Raw genomic sequence first — 20,295 nt, 5'->3', positions numbered from 1 at the left:
GCATGTCAAACAGATTACTTCCACATGCTCCATAAATGGTAGCTATTGATTTTATAAGAAAGTTTTGCTGTAACATTTAACAGCTAGTTGTTACATAGCTATGTGTGAATTGAGCTTCCAAGATGCTCAGAGATGAGCTGATAAGTTAACTGATTTTTCATTTGATATTGACATTTCTATTTTCCATGATGCTCAGCTATGGGAATACAGATATTTAAAAAATTTTGATTCAATGTTTTCAACTCAAATGACAGGAGCCTTAGATATTTATATTAGAAAAAAAAAAAAAGAAGCCAAACATGAGTAATAAGTGAGTTCAAGATTTAAAAAAAAAAAAAGGTAGAACTTTATTGTTTACTACCTATATGTCTTAGAAGTTCTAGGAAATTGGTAAAAGCTAAAATCATAGCTTTCATAGGTTAATTTGAATATAAAATATTCCTTATTTCTGAATGTGGCCTCTTGGATCTAGATGTATAGCCAGATAAAAGGATACAAGAAGGGCTCTAATCCACTTGTGTGCTTCCAAAGAATTCAAAATCATGTGTATTCTACCACAATCAGTGTATCATGGTCAAAGAGAGTCAGTATAGATGAGAAGAAGAAAAATATTTCCTTTCAAGAATAGGATGCTTTTGAGAGAGAAAAAAAATCTAAACCTACAGAATAAAATCGTATCACTTCCATTTCATCTTTTAATAAAATAAAATGAAATTTAAAAAAATCTAACGATATTTCCTATGCTAATAACACCCAATATTTCAAACATCATATAATGTTCTTCTGTCATGAAGCAATAAAGACTATTTTGTGTTTATGATAAATGCATGTATATTTGTACATACAATTTTTTTTCTAATAAATTAAAAACCAGTTTTAGATATTCCCTCACAGATCCCTTCACATTTCTTTAAGGGAGGTAAGACAGACCAGTGCTTTTATAGAACAGTGATCCTGGATCTGGGAAACAGTACTGAGTTCCAGGGATCGCCTCTGTGTATGTGACCTGCCCTCAGTGACTTCAGGGACCATCCCTCTCAAGCCCCACACACCTCCATTCCCCATCCAAACAGATGCACTGAACCAGGGTCCACACTGGACCACAACAGGGGAACAAGCCATTGTTCTCTGTGGAATGTTTTATTTACCACTCCCTCTTATTCACATATCCTATAGCTTGGCATCACAAGAAGATAAAAGTCACAACGCCACAGATGGACAAGAGTGTTGCTTGAAGAAGGTACTCATATTTTTAGTACATTGCTGAGGCAATAATTTAATAATTGAAATGCACTGATACCTTTCAGTTTATGCTTCACTTGTGTCCATGTCACCAAAAATAAGCATCTCATGGTGACTGTGCTATGCCATTCCAGCTCACCTTGCCTCCTGTCTGCAGACATTTCTTGGGGGCCGTGGGGATTGCTAGGGGCTGCTGATAGAGGCTAAAAAACAGTCCTGCCCTCAAACAGATTTTAATTTCGTTGGAAAGATTCTTGGATGCATTGTAACAATAAACTGGTGATAGCGATGGACAGGTCTGATTGTTAAAGGAGCCCAGGATGGGTAGAGTGGCTGGGGAAGGGTTCCTGGCAGAGGTACTATGCATTAATGCAGAAAGCATGAAGTTAAGCCCATCAGCTGATAGGGATACTTTCAGGGTTGTAGGTTCTTCATTCCAGGAGCAAAAACACAGAGATTAAAGTAAATTTAAACCAGCTTAAAAAAACAAGATAGCCCTCCAATCAACATGTTAATTCTGGTGGGTCGATCCAATATAGCCTGCACCCCCAAATTAGCATGTAAACCACATTTACATCTTTCTTGAAAGAAAGAATTCAGGTTAGTAGCTACTTCATTTACCAAGAGCTGATCTTAACGGCACCTGATAAATCTGTGCTCTGAAACCACAGGGCTAAGTGCACGCTTTAAAGAATTACAGGCACATTTCAAAATCACACTTGACAAAGAGTAACTACTTCTAAACTCAGTTATCTTCGGAAGAGTTCTGTGTACTCGATTATGCATTAATGCTACGTTCCTTGATATGAGGAAGCCCAAAGAATAACTTCATGCTTTTTATTTTTTTTTTTTAGGAGAAAAAAATTTGTCCCAGGTGCCCTCACAAACTCAGAACGCATGTCATATTTATGTCCCATAGAGACAAAGAATAGTAACTAGACACACATTCACGGAGACCAGCACGTACAAAGCGGATACAGCCCGAGTGATTCACAGACACTCCTCAAGCAAAGATCTACAATTCAGTGTTACTCGATAATCATATTTTATTATTCATGTCCTTCCCTCACAGCCCTGGAGGCATCTCTCCTAAGTTATGGGGCATGCCTAAGAAAGGCAGGAGGGAACACCACAGGCGGCTCACAGCCCTACTCCCCACCTGTTCCCTCGGAGCCCAGGGACCAACACAGCAGAGGCGCCCATCCCCACACGTACCTGGCTGAAGGTCTGGCCCGCACCTCGGGCTTGCGTGCCTCGGGCGGGGAGCTGCGAAGGGGCTGTCTCACTCAGGGCCAGGGTCTGGTTGCTATGGTAGCTGGCCGGATACTGGAAGGACCCTTCAGGTTTGGAATTGAGCTGAAGTGCACTCTGGGAGAGCAGGCTGGGCCCTGCATTGAAAGTCATTTAGAGCAGTAAGTGACAGCCCCACTGAAGCAGAAATGACATGTATTATTTATTGAGAGTAGCCTAGAATTATCACACGCACACGATTCCAGCCATCTATGCTTTGAATTCTGAGAACTAAAATGACCATATAATTTGACTCCGGCTCTTAAATGAGATTTTTTTTTTTTTTTTGGGGGTTTAAAAGTTTCCAAAAAGAGTAGTTTTTTTCAAATGATCTCATCCTGACCTACATAGAGACATTTCTTTTGAGACAAATTAGTTAATCCAGCAGTTATTTTTGGATTACACAATATCAGAAACATTTGAAATAATTTAAAAGTCTATCTTGGTTCATGTTAATTGTGTTAATATAATTATATCGCCTACTTAATTATCAAGATGCTAAAACACTCGAAACCTTCCCATCAGTGGCAAATTGTATTGTATAGTGATGTAATACCTCAATGTCTGAAGAGTAGACAATGTTTAAAATATTAATAGGTCTTCAAACAATGTAGAATTCACCCTGATCTCACTTGATATCCGACTGCTGGTTATCTCTGCCATCACAGTAGGTGAACAATGAGAGGATACAGTGTTAAAATTGGTGCTGCTAATGTGACTGATATTACAAGTGATGGAGAAATGAGAATCAGTGCCGGGCCTTATTATTTAATTATATTTTGTATAAGAGACTGTGCTTTATTTTCTTCCATTCTGTTTAGATGGGATCCTCGCAAGAGTTTGCCTGTTGTCTATTTAAGCAAATTTCTTTAATCACATTTCCTACTCACTTTGGGAGTTCAGAGAAGTAGGAAGAGTGCATGCACTTGTTATTTCCCATTGTGCAGCTTGAGCGGGGTCTGGGGTGAGCAGAGGGAGTCGGGTGGGAAGGACTTGGCAACCCAAGCTTTCTCATGCTCTCTTAACCGTAGTGCAAAGTCACTTCTTTTTTTGAAAGAGCAAAATTATATACACATAGACTATGGTATAATCATTACCCGGTCCTTAATCTCCCTCGTTGGCTGTTTTAGACCACAGTATCATTTCTAATAAATGTGGGCAAATTTCAAGTTCCTTACTTCTTTCTTTTCAGGACTATAACATGGCTTTCTTTCAAATGAGACCACAGATTTGACATGCAATAGGCCTTTTCTTTTTTGTATAAAAATAATGTGTCTTGGGCGCCTGGGTGGCTCAGTTGGTTAAGCGACTGCCTTCGGCTCAGGTCATGATCCTGGAGTCCCTGGATCGAGTCCCACATCGGGCTCCCTGCTCGGCAGGGAGTCTGCTTCTCCCTCTGACCCTCCCCCCTCTCATGCTCTCTCTATCTCATTCTCTCTCTCAAATAAATAAATAAAATCTTTTAAAAAATAAAATAAAATAAAATAAAAATAACGTGTCTTCCTTAAAAAAGCATCAGTTCCTGTAACGTTTGTCATTTAAGAACTTCCCCCACCTTCCCTCTAATTCCCCGGTGAGGCTTCTGAACAATGCAAACATACATTCTCACCACTGGATGTTGAATAATAAGCCAGTTAACTAATACAGGTAAGACTGGGTATTTTGAAATCTGGAAAAAAGTCAAGCAAGGATATAAAAATGTTCCCATCCAGTCCCAATTTCATCATGAAGGGCATAACAAAAGTACAATTGTAATCCTTCTTCTTGTAATTTAGAAAATAGAGTCCCAAGCAAACAGTATATACCAGATGGTGAAGTCTGCAATAGCCTGCAAAAAATCGTTTAATCCATACTGATGGTATTATAGGCCTAATCACCAGAAATACGATGTCTCTATGCGGAGTGCAAAGTTTCATTGTGGATGCCAGGAACATATTGTCCCCACTGTTGCTGGGGAAACTTCGAGGCACAGAGACAGACAGAGTCACGATGCCTAGGAGAGGGGCAGGCTGAGATATAGGAGAGCCTGTGGGAGGAAGAGGAGCTGGGGTGATGGGGGCAGGGGCAGACAGTGATTAACTGCAAGGAGGAGGAAGAAGAGAGAGGTACTGGGGGACCAGTAACAAACTGTGGCCAAAGGCTTTCCCCTGGAACACTACCCTACTGAAGATCACAGCTCAGTGGAGGAGAGTGAGCTCTGCTGAAAGACCAAAGGCCTTTTAAAGTCAGTGGTCCCCACTCTACCTGACAATGGGCAGCTTCCCCCTGAGGGAAATTTGGCTATTTCTTTCTACCCTGAGGTGATGGCTTTCCTTGGCCATGCCCCCTCCCCCCATGATAGCACATCTCCAGGGTACTGAAAGTTGAAACAGATACAACAGTGCACAGACTTTTGGAAATGTCAGTAAAATGAAATAAAGTAAAATCTTCAATTTCTTGTAAATAGTTGGACATCTTTTTTGAGAGAGAGAGCAAGAAAGAGAGAGCAAGAGAGCATGAGCGGGGGGGGGGGGGGGGGAGGGGCAAAGGGAGAGGGAAAAGCGACTCCCCGCTGAGCAGGGAGCCTGATGCAGGACTCCATCCCAAGACCCTGGGATCATGACCTGAGCTGAAGGCAGACACTTAACAAACTGAGCCACCCAGGCACCCCAATAGTTGGACATAATCTATAAAGCAAGAGAACTATGTGTCCTGGTTATTTGCCTTTTAAGAAGACTGCATCACTCTGCTCTGAGGAACTTACTTGCCTCTGTAGTTAGCAAGTCCTACAATTTTGTAAATTCCGAATAGATTCATAGAATTATCACCAGAAACCTACAAATGCTTTCCATGCAGGGTCTTATGGTAGCAATTTAAAGTCCTTTTTCAAAGGGATTTCAATTAAAAATGTGATTTATGTGCTCCTGAAATATACATCATAAATAATCAGATCTGCTCATCTTTTATAGAATCAGTCATGTATCTGATCAATACTCAACAAAAACAAACCAAGATTCTCTATCCCATTATTTTGTTCACACATTTCAAGCATGAAACCTAGATGCAGTCTGACAAAGGTAATTGCAACAATGAGCAATGTATCATAATATTACAGCACTGACATATCACCTGGCAAGGGCAAAACAGTCAGGATAATAGCCAAAACACTGCATGCCTTTTAGAATAATTTCCATTGCTCACTAGGTTTCAAATGAATAGCATTTATTCATTCCAATTTTAGAGAACAAAGCTATATGAGAATATGAAAAGGTTAAAATTATAGGATAATCCTTAATTACTTTATAATGGAAGTAAAATTTACATATAACTAACTCTTGATTACCTTTATTAACATTATTGTGCATTGAGGTAGAAAATACAAATTTTCCAGAGGTTTCGAAAGCGTTTACAGTCTTGGGCTTTAAATTATGACTTTTTTCCTCCAGAACTTTTGACTTTCCATCAAGTCTTGGCTAGAGGCTTGGGCTAGAGGTAATATTAGACCACAGTCGTGAGGATATGAAGCGTATCTGCTGCGGGATGAGGATGGTGGAAGAGGGTTTCTTAAGTTGAGGAGAGAAGAGACTGGGCTTTAAAATTCCACCCAGGGAAACGGAATGTTGCCTTTAGTGTAATTAATTGTTCCAGAGGAAACCTGAACTATGAGCAACAGTGGATCACCATGTCCTATTAGGTCACAGAAAGCAACAGTTACCCTCTGGTGTGTGTATGCTTCCAGATCTCTATGCTGACTGATCTCTCTGTCCATTCTGGTCCATCATGGACCTTCCCCATCATGGGATGGTCCTCAAAGCTGAGCCCAGGGGTCTGCTCAATAGGATTCCTTGTGCAAACAGAGTAAGAGTGTATGATCTAGGATCAAGACGCAATAGTCCCAGCTAGACAGAGGGGAGAAAGTCTAAGGGAACAACATTGCTGAGGGGCATAAAACCTGCCATGGATCCTAGAAAGATACTGAAGCCATGTATTTTGAGTGTAGTGTCAGTATCTCAATAATATCTCAGTGTGTCTGCTAATTCATCAGTTGACTAGAGACCACATAGCAACCTGCAAAAAAAATTATCCTGGAGTCTTTTTCATGATTTCTCAGAAATGCAAACAGAAGTGTGGAGAGGCTGAGTGGTCGGTCAGCCAGTGTCATACACTTGGAAAAAGTGAAGATGAGACTCAGATCCTCATCTTCTATCCCCAAATCCAGGAGTAGCTGCCGTTTGCCATCCAAGCAGCATTAAGTCCTATACACAGACCGGTATTTTAAGGTTGAAAAAGTCTCCCCTAAAGAGAAGATAACTTGTTTGTAGGAGAAATCTTTATGTCTCGGGCTTCTCCAATGAACCTCTCCTTACAGGCTCCGGGTTTTGGCCGGGGAAGCTTGCTGTCTGCCATCAGTGGGACAGAGATCAGCCTCAGCAGGTAGAAAGCTTGAAAGGCTAATTTTCTACATAAAAATTCAGACTCACAGATCGTATTAACGTATACACTATAATATATCGTCTGTTTCTTCTTAACTGAGCTAGAAATTCTAGAGCTTTCATGATTATACACTCTTATTCTGTTTGCACAGGTTTAAAGAGACTTCTTCTGGAGTTGCTAATTCTTGCCTGCTTTAGCTAAATATTGGTCCCAGAAAACAGTGAACCTTCATTCAACTACATACTTTGCAATAATGCAGAAAGGCCAGAGGCCTACCATGTGGCATTGCTAAGTCATTATGTAGGCCACAAGCATGCCAATGGCTGGGGGGAAAGGAATCCAGGACCAGAACACTTAGTAGACTTCAATGTTTACGAAAGGGACATGATGAGGATGGTGAAGGGCCGGTAATACCAGCTGACCTTTACTGAGTACTTGCTAAGTTCCAGGGACCATCCAGAGCAGCTGATATCCGTTAGCTCACTGCATCTTCACAAGGACCCACTGAAGAAGGTGCGACCATCCCCCTTTATGTCAACGGGACTGAGGGTCGCACCACACAGTGTGCTGCATGCAAGTGAGGGTTCTGGCTTCAGAGCATGTGTTCTTAACCACACTCCATCATTCTGCCTCTACAAATTTTAATCTGGGCAAATTTGAGCACCTAATGAGATAATGGATGTGAAACTGCTTGGAAAAATATAAACTGCTTTACAAATGTCAGTTTTTAGTATTAGTATCTAATTATCTAATTACGTAGCCTCATGGTCTGATCATAATAAACCCTTGATTGGGATTTGTTTGTCCTGAAAACCTTATTACAGTACTGTGCCATATATCACTTAACGTTTTCCCTCAACACCTCGTGAGCTTTCATTTTACAAATGAGACATTTGAGGCATAGATCATTAAAATGGCCTACTTAAAATTAAAAACAAAACCGAACAAAACCTAGTTGTCAGAGCCAAGAGATGAGAAAGCAAAAGTTCTCTTTGTCCCTTCAGCCTGAAATTCCTTTCTCTGTCAACCTCAAAACTTAGTCTTAAAGAGCCGTTTAAATGTCACCTCCTCCGGGCAGCCTGCCCTGATGCCTGATAGCTCAAAGAAAATTCACCTTGCCCCCACCATGCTGCTTTAACCCTCTGAACAGACCAGACTCTGAGGAATCTGAATGACTTAACAGAGATCTGTACAGTATTACACAGGATAATAGGATGGAAGCAGAATTCTGAACATTTACAATGAAGGCAGCAGGGCTCTATTCAGATACTGGAGAGACTAGGACCAGGGATTTCCTGCAGTGCAAAGAAAGGAAACCCACGGTCATGGAGGAAATACTAACTGGTGGCTACCTTAGGAAGGGGCAGAAAGGTGCACAGTTAAGAGACATTTTAAAAGAAAAGCTCACGGGGACTTAGTGACTAAGTGGGCAGGAGTGAAAGAGGGTCCAAATGACTCCGTAGTTCGGCTGATTGGGAGCACTGCAGCGGGAGCTTGGGAGGTTCCTCCAGAAAACCCCACACACAGGACCCCGTTGTCATCATCAGGCACATGCCTTCTCTTTCTACAAGGGTTAAGGTGATTTACTGGGACTTGCGAACTCTGGTCCGCTTCAGTCGAGCACCTGTCCTAGAAGCCAACAAATATTCACAGATGAGCGTGGGAAAACAGAAACTCCCAATGATGTGGCATTCCAAAGAAGAAAAGTTGGTGTGTATTGCAGCCTTGATGTTTTGAGGAAAGATGGGCTTCCTTTTTACATTACAGAGTTGGAGGAGATGGTGGGGATTTACGTAGTTAGAAAGGGCTTGATTTTAATGCTGGCTCAAACATCACCTGACGAACTTAATCTTCCTAGGTCTTATGTAATTTCCGAGATCAAAGTTTGATTGTATGTAAGTGAAATTTTAGGACAGAGATGTAGCTGCCAGGGTCACCAATAGTGGGAGCTGAAACCGCAAGAATAAGACAGGGATTCTAAGGGGTAATTAAGTTATCGATTTAATTCCAAAGGATCATTTTTACCATTAAAGAAAAAAGTGCTACTAACAAGAAGGCACTAAGATAAACTATTAGAATTAGGCAATGCCTCAAACAGGGACCCCATGAATGGTTTGTTGAGGCTGTTAATTCAGGATTGTCAAAGGAATAATAAACATACCAACCGAGGGACATTTTCAGGACTGGACCCTGGACTGGCAGCTTTGTTTAGATGTACATTTGTCAGGAAACTTAGAAACACTTACTCTTAGGTTAAATTGATTCTGTCAAAATGATATAGAAACTTATCTTTATGCAGACCATGAAAAATAATGCCAGCAAGATTCACATACATTTATAACTGACAGAATCTGCATTCATTTCCATGCTCTTGCTAACCAGTCTCTGTGGAAGGTTAAGAATAATTTGAAGGTTGGGACGCCTGGTTGGCTCAGTTGGTTAAGTGGCTGCCTTCGGCTCAGGTCATGATCCCAGGGTCCTGGGATCGAGCCCCATGTTGGGGTCCCTGCTCAGTGGGGAGCCTGCTTCTCCCTCTCCCTCTGCTGCTCCCCCTGCTTGTGCTCTCTCTGACAAATAGATAAATAAAATCATTTTTTTTAAAAGAATGATTTGAAGGTTGGGGTGCCTGGGTGGCTCAGTCAGTTAAAGTATCTGACTCTTGATTTCAGCTCAGGTCATAATCTCAGGGTCATAAGATCCAGCCCTGTGTCAGGCTCCACACTGGGAAGGGGGCCCACGTGGGATTCTCTCCCTCCCCTTCTGCCTCTCCCCACCCACCATTATGTGCTCGCTCTATCCCAAAAAGAAAAAAAAAAAAAAGATTTGAAGGTTAAGCATTATTGTGCTTTAAATGAGAGTAAATTTTTAGAGCAACATCAAATAAACAGAAAATCTTTTTTTTTTATAGAAAATATTGCATTAGAATAAAAGAAGTAGTTGGTGGAAATTACATATACAAGTGGGCTGTTAAAGATCACAAAATCAATGAGAATAGTTGTCAATGAGAAAAGCTGTCAGATTACCAAATTGACTTTAATAAGCTCAAAGCACTTTAGTCATATCTAACTGCAAGTAAAAATATTGACTTTTGTTTATTTATTTTAAAAAATATTTATTCATTTATTTGAGAGAGAGAGAGAGCGAGTGGGGGGACGGGCAGAGGGACAGAATCTTCAGGCAGACTTCCCGCTGTGCATGGAGCCCAACGTGGGGCTCCATCTCACAACCCATGAGATCAGGACCTGAGCCGAAACCAAGAGTCAGTCACTTAAGTGACTGAGCCACCCAGGCGCCCCTTGACTTTCGTTTAAATTGAACTACTTACTAATCACTTTCATTTATAGTGGCCATTTCTTCTTTACGGCTTCTGGATAAATTCATCAGTTTAAACTTACTTGGAATAAGAGGTGGCTAGTGGTGTTAAACTGGCTATTGTCTTCATTAGTAACTTTAACAGCTCATAAGTAGGAGTTTCACTGAGGAATTTCACTGAAAATAGTAGTTAAGTCCAAACACCATTCCTAAAATTAACCAAGGGAAAAAGCTCACGAGGCTTGTTATGCGAGGCAGCTCCGAGTAATGTGGCTATTATATGGGCAGGTGTGTTTCTATACTTCATTTCTAAGTCTGTCTGCAGAATATCAATTTTGTCTGGTCACCTGCTTTCAATGTGTAATGCCTTATGTGAAAATTAAAACTCTAGTGGTCCCAGGATTAGATAAGTACTCACTTAGTTTTTAAGCTGCTTTAGATTCAACCAATGCTATTGACTTAATTAGTAGGTTTTTTTCAAGTCTGACTATTGTATATGGATAAATAGAAGGTCGTTACCGCATTCACACTATGCAATAACTCACTTAGTTTCTTTACAGCTGTGTACAATAGAGGGAAATGAACAAAATGACATTTATCACGAAATGAACTTCAAATGTATAACTTTATTTTAACCATTTTTTTAAAGATTTTATTTATTTATTCATGAGAGACAGAGAGAGAGAGAGGCAGAGGGAGAAGCAGGCTCAGCTGGGAGCCCAATGCGGGACTCGATCCCAGGACCCTGGGATCATGACCTGAGCCAAAGGCAGAAGCTTAACCATCTGAGCCACCCAGGTGCCCATATGTATGACTTTAGCTCAAGAATATTATTATGCATGGGATTTTACATGATGTTATAATCACAGAACAGTATTTTTTATAGCTCATTACAATTTCCAACTATTTCCTTGTAAAGTTTTATTTTCAGATTATTTACCATTTAAAAAATTAATGTAGCACAGAAAGGAAAGGCATTATTCGTATTTCTTCATAAATTAATTGTCTAAAGATAATAGATTCATATTTCTTATTGTCAATAATTGTGAAAAGACAGAAAAAAAATCAGTTCAGAAGAAAACAAAATTTAAAAGCTAAACCCTGAAAACACTGTAATTGATTTGTGGAATATACTCACTTAAAGAACCAGCATTTCATTTGCCACAAATCACGGACTTTTCCTTAGAAATCTGCGTGGCTTGCCTGCGCATTTTGTTCAGGTCCCTGATCCAATTATCTTCTCAAACAGAGGTCTTCCTGGACCCTTTGATTATTGTCTCAAAACTAGAGTTCTCATAGCACTTTCATGCTCTTAAAATCACTGAGGACCACAAAGAGCTTTTATTTATATGGGTGCTACAGAATGCTATTTACTGCTTTAAAAATGAAAAAAATGTTTAAAACCAAATGGCAATGAGGCCACCGCGCAACATGCAGCTTCTGGAAAGCTCTGCTAACTCTGCTCCTGAGACTCTCTCACCCTCAGGTGTGAGAATGAGCATTGAAAGGCAAGTAACTTTGTAGGATCATTGTGAAAATTCATGCCTTTTCAGGTCCCCCGAAAGGGCCTCAGGATCCCCCAGGATTTCCAAGTACATATTGAGAACCCTATTCTAACTCCACCTCTTGCTGACTTTGTCATTGCTTATAACAATATGTACTTGACCTTGTAGTATTCAGATTGCTTGCTTTCAGCCTTCTCTGACTAGTGTGGAAATGCCACAAGGGCAGAGACTCTCTGTGCTGCTTTTAATAAGCATTTAATCTATACATTTAAAAATGAATGACTATAACACCCACCTGTGTCTGTAGGGCTTCAGTAAAAACCCAGCGAACGATGAAGAGACTATATTAGTTGCTGTTGAAGTGACTTGTTTGATCCTGGGCAGTTTTAATGTTTTAAGTTCTGGGGGAATCCCACAAGATGTCTCCACAAGGTATCACCAGGATACCCTTTCTTCCACTGTCCCCTGAGGAAAATTGTGCTTGCTCTGACTTTCTCATGGGAGCTTTCAGACTCTCTACTTTTTCTCACACTCGTTGAGTTCTGATCCTTTCTTCACTTTCAACAGCTTTTGTTTGATCCTCATATTTGTGTTCTGGGCACCTGTGGTGCCTTGACAATTTCAAAACTCAATTGTTTTTTTTTATTAAAAATTCCATCAGGCTTTAAACTTTGTGCTTGATCCCAGGACACCCTACTAACACAGGTGGAGATGATTTTTTTTTTAAATTTTATTTTAAGTAAGCTCCGTGCACAGCACAGAGCCCAAAGCAGAGCTTGAACTCACAGCCCTGAGATCAAGACTTGAATTGAAATCAAGAGTTGGACATTTAACCGACAGCCACCCAGGCGCCCTGAGAATGATGTTTTTAATGAGAAATTCGCATTATGTTCTCTCTTGCTTCAGGGATGGAGAAGGAACACTTGGTACTTTATGCCTTTGTCAATCCCTTCACTTCCTATATTTGCTTCTTTGGAAAAGATATGCCTTTTAAACATCTACGTGATAGAAGGAAATCAAAGAAAAAGAAATTGAACATTAGTTGAAAACCAGGTAGAGGCAGCATCTGGAAGGGCAATTCAATTACAGCTTCTAGGTGGATATTACTATGTCCTGTGTGCCACCTGGGTGTTTTCCCTTGACTTTTGCTCGTATCTTCCATTTCTGCTACTCTTAACTCCCTATTGGCCCTACAACACCAAAGGCAGTGGAGGAAGTGAGTGTGAGTGAATTTTGAAAGGAAACAAATGGATGCATATAGTATCTAAAGACAACTTTAGACTTGGAACCATGACAAACTTCTGGAAAGGAGATTGTCTCATTTGCATTTCAAAATCCAAAGGCATATGATGAAGTGATTTCACAGGAAATGAGCAATCCAAGGATGAACTCAACTAACTTGAATAAGTGCATTCCCAGGAAAAGACCTGGGGTCTCCAGAGTCTAGGTGACAGTCCTTAACCACTGGTAGAATGGGGTGAGCATCAGGACTTAAATCCAGGTCTTCTGACTCCAAGGGCGGGATGGGCTACCTTGTACCCCTACCCAGAGGGTCTATGTTGGGTCTAACTAAGGACTGGTTTCCACCATAACAGAAAATAAGATAAACCAGTTCTCTTTCCCTGAGCATATCAATATTGCGAGCCACATGATCAATATACTTATCATTTTGATTATTTTAATTATTATAAAGTCCTTATACTCCCAAACCACTTTGGCATCCTTTGGTGCCATGCTTACTAGGAATTATGAAAGTATTCACTTCATAAGGATGTCTCTCACCTTTACTATTATTACTGCATAAAAATATAGGGAGTTATATTTTACAATATCCTAATAACTTCATCCCTCAACGATTTTCTCACTACATAACAATTAAGTATAAGCACAGCAATTAAATAAAAATGACAGATTGTAAATCAACAGTAAATAATATATTCACCTCTGTCCAACTACATATGATTATTCTCTTTGGATTCTATCTGCTGAGAATAGTAACCCACAAGATTGATTCTTGATTTTTTTAATATGTTCTGATTTGAAAACTCAGAATAGCATTCTTTTCTGTATCATAACATTCAGAATATATAAGCTCCTAAGTTTTCTTTTCCTCCTGAATGCTGGGATTTTCTAGAACATGGTGGAATTTCAATTTATCAATATGCTACAGATAGAAATAATTACTATTTCAAAATACAATATTTAAGCAAATTAACATTGTCTATTAACATGTAAGTCATTTTCTCCCAAGTTCTCTATTCGATTTCTGATTTCGACTGGCATATATTTTTGTTAGTTTTTGGGTAAGACATAATCACCCTTATCTCTGAGTTTCTATCTCCAAAGATGCATGGATTAAATAAGGTACTTAGTCCATGGCAGTTCAGGTCAAGCTGTACATTATGTGAGAACATAATGGCCCCAAGCTTCTATCAGTAACTTGTTTTTTTCCCCAGCAAAGCAATAACAATTCTCCCAGTGACTCTGCGACACATATTTGTTAGAATTGAAATTACACAGCCGGCAGTCACGAAATGGTGGCAGGATGGCAAAGGTTGTACACATGATTTACATACTGTTTAGGATAGCACTTCTTAAAAAATGCCAAGTGTTAGAAAATACTGATAGGTACATGACACTACAGTTAATATAGCAGAGCAGTTACTGCTTGCCTTGGGGTCAAGAGGATGGATTTACTAAGATTCAAATTTATTTTAATCAGACGGTGGAAAGAAAAATAACAAAAGCTTTTAAACACAGCAAATTAAACACTGTGTGCTTGGGGGCTGAGACTGGTTGTCATTCTAGTGCTCTTTCAAGCTGGTTTTAGATTGTATTTAATGTTGTTTTGAGTGAGGACTAAGAGACTGGCTCTCAAGGGCAGTGTGTCAGGTCCAATTTAACTTTAGCTATTTCATGTCGGTTCCAGTAAGGAACCCATCAAGTAATCACCAAAACAAGGGACTCCGAATCTGATGGGCTTGCACTCATTATATGAGATGTGTCAAAAAAGTCACTACCTATCTATGTGTTAAGTTTATCCAACAAGAACATAAACATGGTATGCTGTTCTACTACTTAATGGGATGTCTTGCTGCTTATTTGCTTTGCTCTGCATAGTCGTTCTCTGCCCTTTTCTCCAAGTAGACTGTCCCTTGCTCTTTGGCTTATGATCGGATTCGGTCAATAGGAGGCACGAGGGCATCAGAAGGCAGGAGGAGAGAGGTTAGGATGTTTATTCTTCTGCTCCTGCCATGCCTCTTGACTCTGCCGGTACTATTCCTTGGACTTTTCCTTCAGGACCGATGGTGGTAAGGGCTTCCCTCTGTTGCTGCTACCCAAGTACCTCCCCAGACATTGCATTCCTTTAATCTTGCCCTCTCCTTTGTAAATAGTCCCGGAATTAACTTCTCTTCAGTATAACTCTATTGAGTAGAATCTATTTGCCAGCTGGACCCTGATACAAATACAAAAGCAATTGAGACTTCTATTTTATGACCTTCTCAACAATTAAAATTACTCATCATTGATCCCTAAAGTGATAGTTACCTACTCAGTATTTTTAAACTAATTTCCTAAAATTTACTTAATTAGTTCAGTCTCAAAGTGACTCTGAAAATGTTAAGAATAAATGTAAGAATAACAATATTCCGCATTTCACTGTGGTTTAGATCCTTTGGCATAAAACGTGTGGGTGGTGATTTTATCACCTGTTTGTTTTGCTTTGTTACTTTTCCTATCTCAAACAAGAAGGCAGGGGCATGCAGGAAAAACAATCAACTAAAATCCTATGAGTCTTCAAAAAGATAATCCAGTACATAAAAACATGAAGTAACTAATCTTTCTGAAAGACAAAAATTCAGCAGTTGCCAAATACATTCCAAAAAAAAAAAACCCTACTGGAGTATTTAATGTTCCTGTAACAAAGCTACGTCTTTTGTAGGTAAATTTTGAACATGTATTACAGGAAAACAGAAGTGAACACTAAAAATTCATTCCATTTCTCTCACGTGTAGCACAGTGTCTCAATTAGGAAAGCTGAGGATTATTAGTTGATTTAAAGTTATTTAAAAGTTCATAGATTTATTCCTTCTATCACTTTATTTATCTCTTCTACTCTTTTGTTTTCTATTATTTTATCTCCACATTACTTTTATTAGTCCCATCTTCCTAGTTTCTTTTGGTTTAATTCAGCCCTTTTAAAGTTTCCCCAAAATGAGTACAACATTCCTTTACCTTGTCTTTGTTTTTAATAATAAAGTTAAGATTTATTCTGAAAGTAGTTTTTTCCCCATACCCTTATGTTTTCATTATAAAATATTGCTACATTATTTGCTTTTTAAATAGTATGTAATTTTCTGTTTTATTGCTATTTTGATTCAGTAGATCTAAATGCATGTTTCTTAATTTTAATGTGAATATATTTTATCATTTTATTTACCTTTAATTTTACTGGATTATTATTAAAGAATGTGACCTTTCTACACTTTTCAATTTTTGGGGTTCTCTTTACTGCCCCACAGCTGATCAAGGTTTATAAATATTCCCTGGACAGGGCGCCTGGGTGGCTCAGTTGGTTAAGCGACTGCCTTCAGCTCAGGTCATGATCCCAGGGTCCTGGGATCGAGTCCTGCATCGGGCTCCCTGCTCTGCGGGGAGTCTGCTTCTCCCTCTCCCACTCCCCCTGCTTGTGTTCCCTCTCTCGCTGTGTCTCTCTCTGTCAAATAAATAAATAAAATCTTTAAAAAAAAAAATAAATATTCCCTGGACATATATAACAAATATATATTATAATTCAGTGGATTTAACTTTCTAGATACATTTATTACATTGGTTTGTTAATTATTTATTCCAACTTATGCATCTTTTTCTTCCAGTAATCTGTCTGATTCTGAGACATGTGCATTATTGGCATGTTCGCAATAGTATTTTATCAATTTCTCCTTTCATTCTTAATAATTTTTGTTTTAATATCCAGACACTATTTTGTTTGGTGCATCATGTTTACTTCGTTAGTATGAGTGTATTGCATCTTTATAAGCCAAGACATTTTCGCTTAGATAACTCCTCTTTGACCCTGCTTAGGGCTTCTGCGTTAAACTCCACTTCATCTCAGAAATTCTTCCCGATCCCAGTTTGTGTTTGTTGTATTTGCTCTTGCTACTTTGCTCTTTAACTTCAACATTTATTTCATTAATGTGTGTCCCTTATAAACATCACATAATTATTTTATCTTTGCTTATTACAAACTTGAATTTTTATTCTTTTCAAAGAATTCAGTGTGCTCAACTGTAGTGTGTTAAGTTGATATACCTGATTCATCCCTTCTATATTAACTGGTTTGCCTCTTATTTTACATTTTCCTTCTTTTTTCTGCACCTTCTGGGTATTGAAGGTTATCCTCTCTCCAGTTCACAATAGAATATGTTTCTCTATTATTATATGAAAAAATGTGATCTAATATCACCTCCTCTCTCAAGACACACTATTTTATCTCTGCTTTCCTTACTTGAACAAAGTAAGTACATGTGTCTCAAATATTAATTAAATATAATTCTAACTGCAACCACCCCTATAAGGGAGATGCATTTATTGACTCTGAGAGAGAGATAATAATTCTACATTTTTAAATATAAAATACAGAGGACAAGGATGCTACAAATCATGCATCTTATTTTAGGAGTTTTATTGAGGGGACGCCTATGGGTTTAAATACATCTAGATATTTGTGATGATGCTTTCCTAAGAGTAGTGGTACTATAAAAATTGTAGAGAAAGTGAACTAATGTGTAAATTTATTGGTTTCAAGATCAGAATGTTATCTTATTCTTGTATCTTTCTTTTAAATAACAAACCTTGGTGGGTATTCAAGGAAATTTTATATATATATATATTTTAATTATTTTATTTTATTTTATTTATTTATTGAGAGAGAATGATAGAGAGTGAGCACACGAGAGGGGGAGGGTCAGAGGGAGAAGCAGACTCCCCGCTGAGCAGGGAGCCCAATGCGGGACTCGATCCTGGGACTCCAGGACCATGACCTGAGCCGAAGGCAGTCGCTCAACCAACTGAGCCACCCAGGAGCCCGGAAATTTTTTATTTTTAAATGAAGAAATAAAATGCTCCAGTGATTTCCGATGCAGAAATTGCCAGGGTGACATATGTTTTAATGATTTAGTTTTTGGCTTTTTGTGTTATCTTATTAAACTAAGTCAAGAGAATTTTATGATTTATTAAAGTGAAGCTCATTTCAATTCATAGCACTTTTATTCCTAAGCCTCAACCACTATGGTTGAAAAATATGTAATTAGGAGGAGATGAAGAAATTTTTAAATATTCTGCTAAGGTTAATATGCAATGCAAGATGGCCACATATAGAAATATAAGGGGTTATTGCATAGTACTATAGCATAATACTAAGTATTTAGTACTGCATATATTATATTGAGTTTTTCTATTTTGTTATATAATTGTCATACGGTTTAAGATCTCTACCAAAAATGATCTGTGTAAGTAATGCATTCACAGTTAATTTTAAAGCAGACACTGTATTGATTAAAGAAATACATGGTGAGTTCATTCAATGTGATAGTCTAGATAGATGCCAAAAAGGATATCAGAGAATTGGTGAGAATCACCACTATGTCAGTAATTGGTTAAGAAATCTAGATGCCAATTACTGATTTAAGAGAGCCTGTAATCTAACCTCACGTGAGTTGGGGTGGGGTAATGTGGGAAGGAACTAGAAGAGAGTGGAGTGAAATGGATAAAACAAGTATAAACACAGGCTGAGGTCCTATTAGATATGACTCACTGTGTTAATTATATGAGAATAAAGAATACTCTTATATTTTAATTGTCTTCAAGCGTAATTGTCATTTGACTTACTTTCACCTGTTGAATAATCCTGTGGGTCAAGTATTCCTGATTCCTGCAGTGATCTAATACAGGAGTCCACCAGCTCAAGACCTGTTGTAAGTTCGTCTTCGATGTCTTTTTGACCATCTGAAATACAATATTTTCAAGTGATGAATAAACACATGATATTGTTATTATTAAAGCTTTAGGCTACTCTTTAATAATGAAAAGTGTCCTAACCAAAGACATTAAGTCCATGAAGTTCTCATTAGATTTCATATTGTAATTCTTGGTCAACCAGTAGCAAAAGCCAAGGCCAGCCAATTCCATGTATCCATGAAAATCATAAAAGTTTCTAGGGAATTGAGAGAACTTAACTCTCAAGAAATCATGAGCTATCACAACATCATTTAATTTTAGTGTTGTGGTCTTATCGTGTCCATTTTTATCGGTGTTTTTTTTAAAGTTCACAAAGAAATTAATCAATAAAGACACAATGTAGAAATAAGTGTAAGTTTCATCAAGAAGTTGTACCTTACCTTGTGATTGCCAGTGAAACTGCTCTTCTGCTGAACTATAAAAAAGAGAATACACAGGTGTCATGCACTGACTGAAACCAAGGACCCTAGACTATAAGACACAGAGGTGCGTTAGAGTAGTAACGCACTATGGGCTCCATGTTGTGTCTTATTTTTATTTATTTATTTATTTATTTATTTATTTAATTTATTTATTTTTACTGAGAAAAGAGATTCTGTTCTGATGCAATCTTAACTTTAATCCATTTGATGTATATCTCTTTTGAATCACAGGTACTCGTGTGTTATAAATGGACACTCTTCTGTAATTTTCAGAGAATAGTTTTGTTTTGTTTTTTTACAAAGCCCAACCTATTATACTCATCCCTTACAACAGCTTCTACATGGATGCAGGTGTACCCAATTTTAGTTATTTTAAAATATGAGGCTGACTAGTTTCATGTAGACTTTGTCAGGTCGTCTGGGAAAGATGTAACCTCCTTTTTCATTATAAAGAAGATACACTAAATCTATACCTTCTTCCAGACATTATCACATGAGCAGTTCCTGTCAGTTGATTACCAGTTTAAATTAAATAATTTAAAAATTGTAACACTTTACCACCAATTGGATATACAGTTCCCAAATTCTACCTTTACAAATACATTTTATAAGATGACCTAGGTAGGAAGGGCAGTCCTTATACAGGATATGCCAAAGATACTGCACAGATTTCATCTATGAAGGCAACATAGGTAACTTTTGAACAATTTATTAAATAGATAAATAAATTTAAAATTTCTAAACATGCATAACTCTTTCATGATATATGCAAATACTTTCTACATGCCCCCTTTTTATATGTCAATAATTGGTAAGAAATCTAGATGCCAATTACTGACAGGTATCATTTCAAGAATGATTTTCTACACTTATTTCACTAAAGCCTCTACTCTGATCAAGCAGCTTCTATGAATAGCTCATCAGTTGCACAACAGCAAGTGGATTTTAGACCTTTAATCTGTACTTCAGAGATGGCTTCTGAATACATTTACAGAGGAACAAGGAAAAGGGAATTCTGGTATAAATCAGTGTTCAAAAAAGCTATGATTGATATACACGAACACAAGGATAGTCCTTTAAGGGACATGTGA

At 38.3% G+C, this 20,295-nt stretch overlaps 1 protein-coding gene across 1 annotated transcript in view; it reads right to left on the bottom strand.

The window, feature by feature from the left end:
- Window positions 1-20,295, bottom strand: part of CTNND2 (catenin delta 2) — an 896,858-nt gene that overhangs the window by 388,945 nt on the left and 487,618 nt on the right. Inside the window, exons 4-6 of the mRNA XM_044916688.1 lie at window positions 19,163-19,197; window positions 18,654-18,770; window positions 2,458-2,630 (exon numbers count right to left, since the gene is read on the bottom strand). Of these exons, the coding sequence (XP_044772623.1) occupies window positions 2,458-2,630; window positions 18,654-18,770; window positions 19,163-19,197 (325 nt within the window). The remainder of the gene's footprint in view (window positions 1-2,457; window positions 2,631-18,653; window positions 18,771-19,162; window positions 19,198-20,295) is intronic.

Source organism: Neomonachus schauinslandi, chromosome 7 (assembly GCF_002201575.2).
Source record: "Neomonachus schauinslandi chromosome 7, ASM220157v2, whole genome shotgun sequence".
Lineage (NCBI taxonomy): Eukaryota > Metazoa > Chordata > Mammalia > Carnivora > Phocidae > Neomonachus > Neomonachus schauinslandi.
This window is presented reverse-complemented; position numbering and strand designations above follow the sequence as displayed.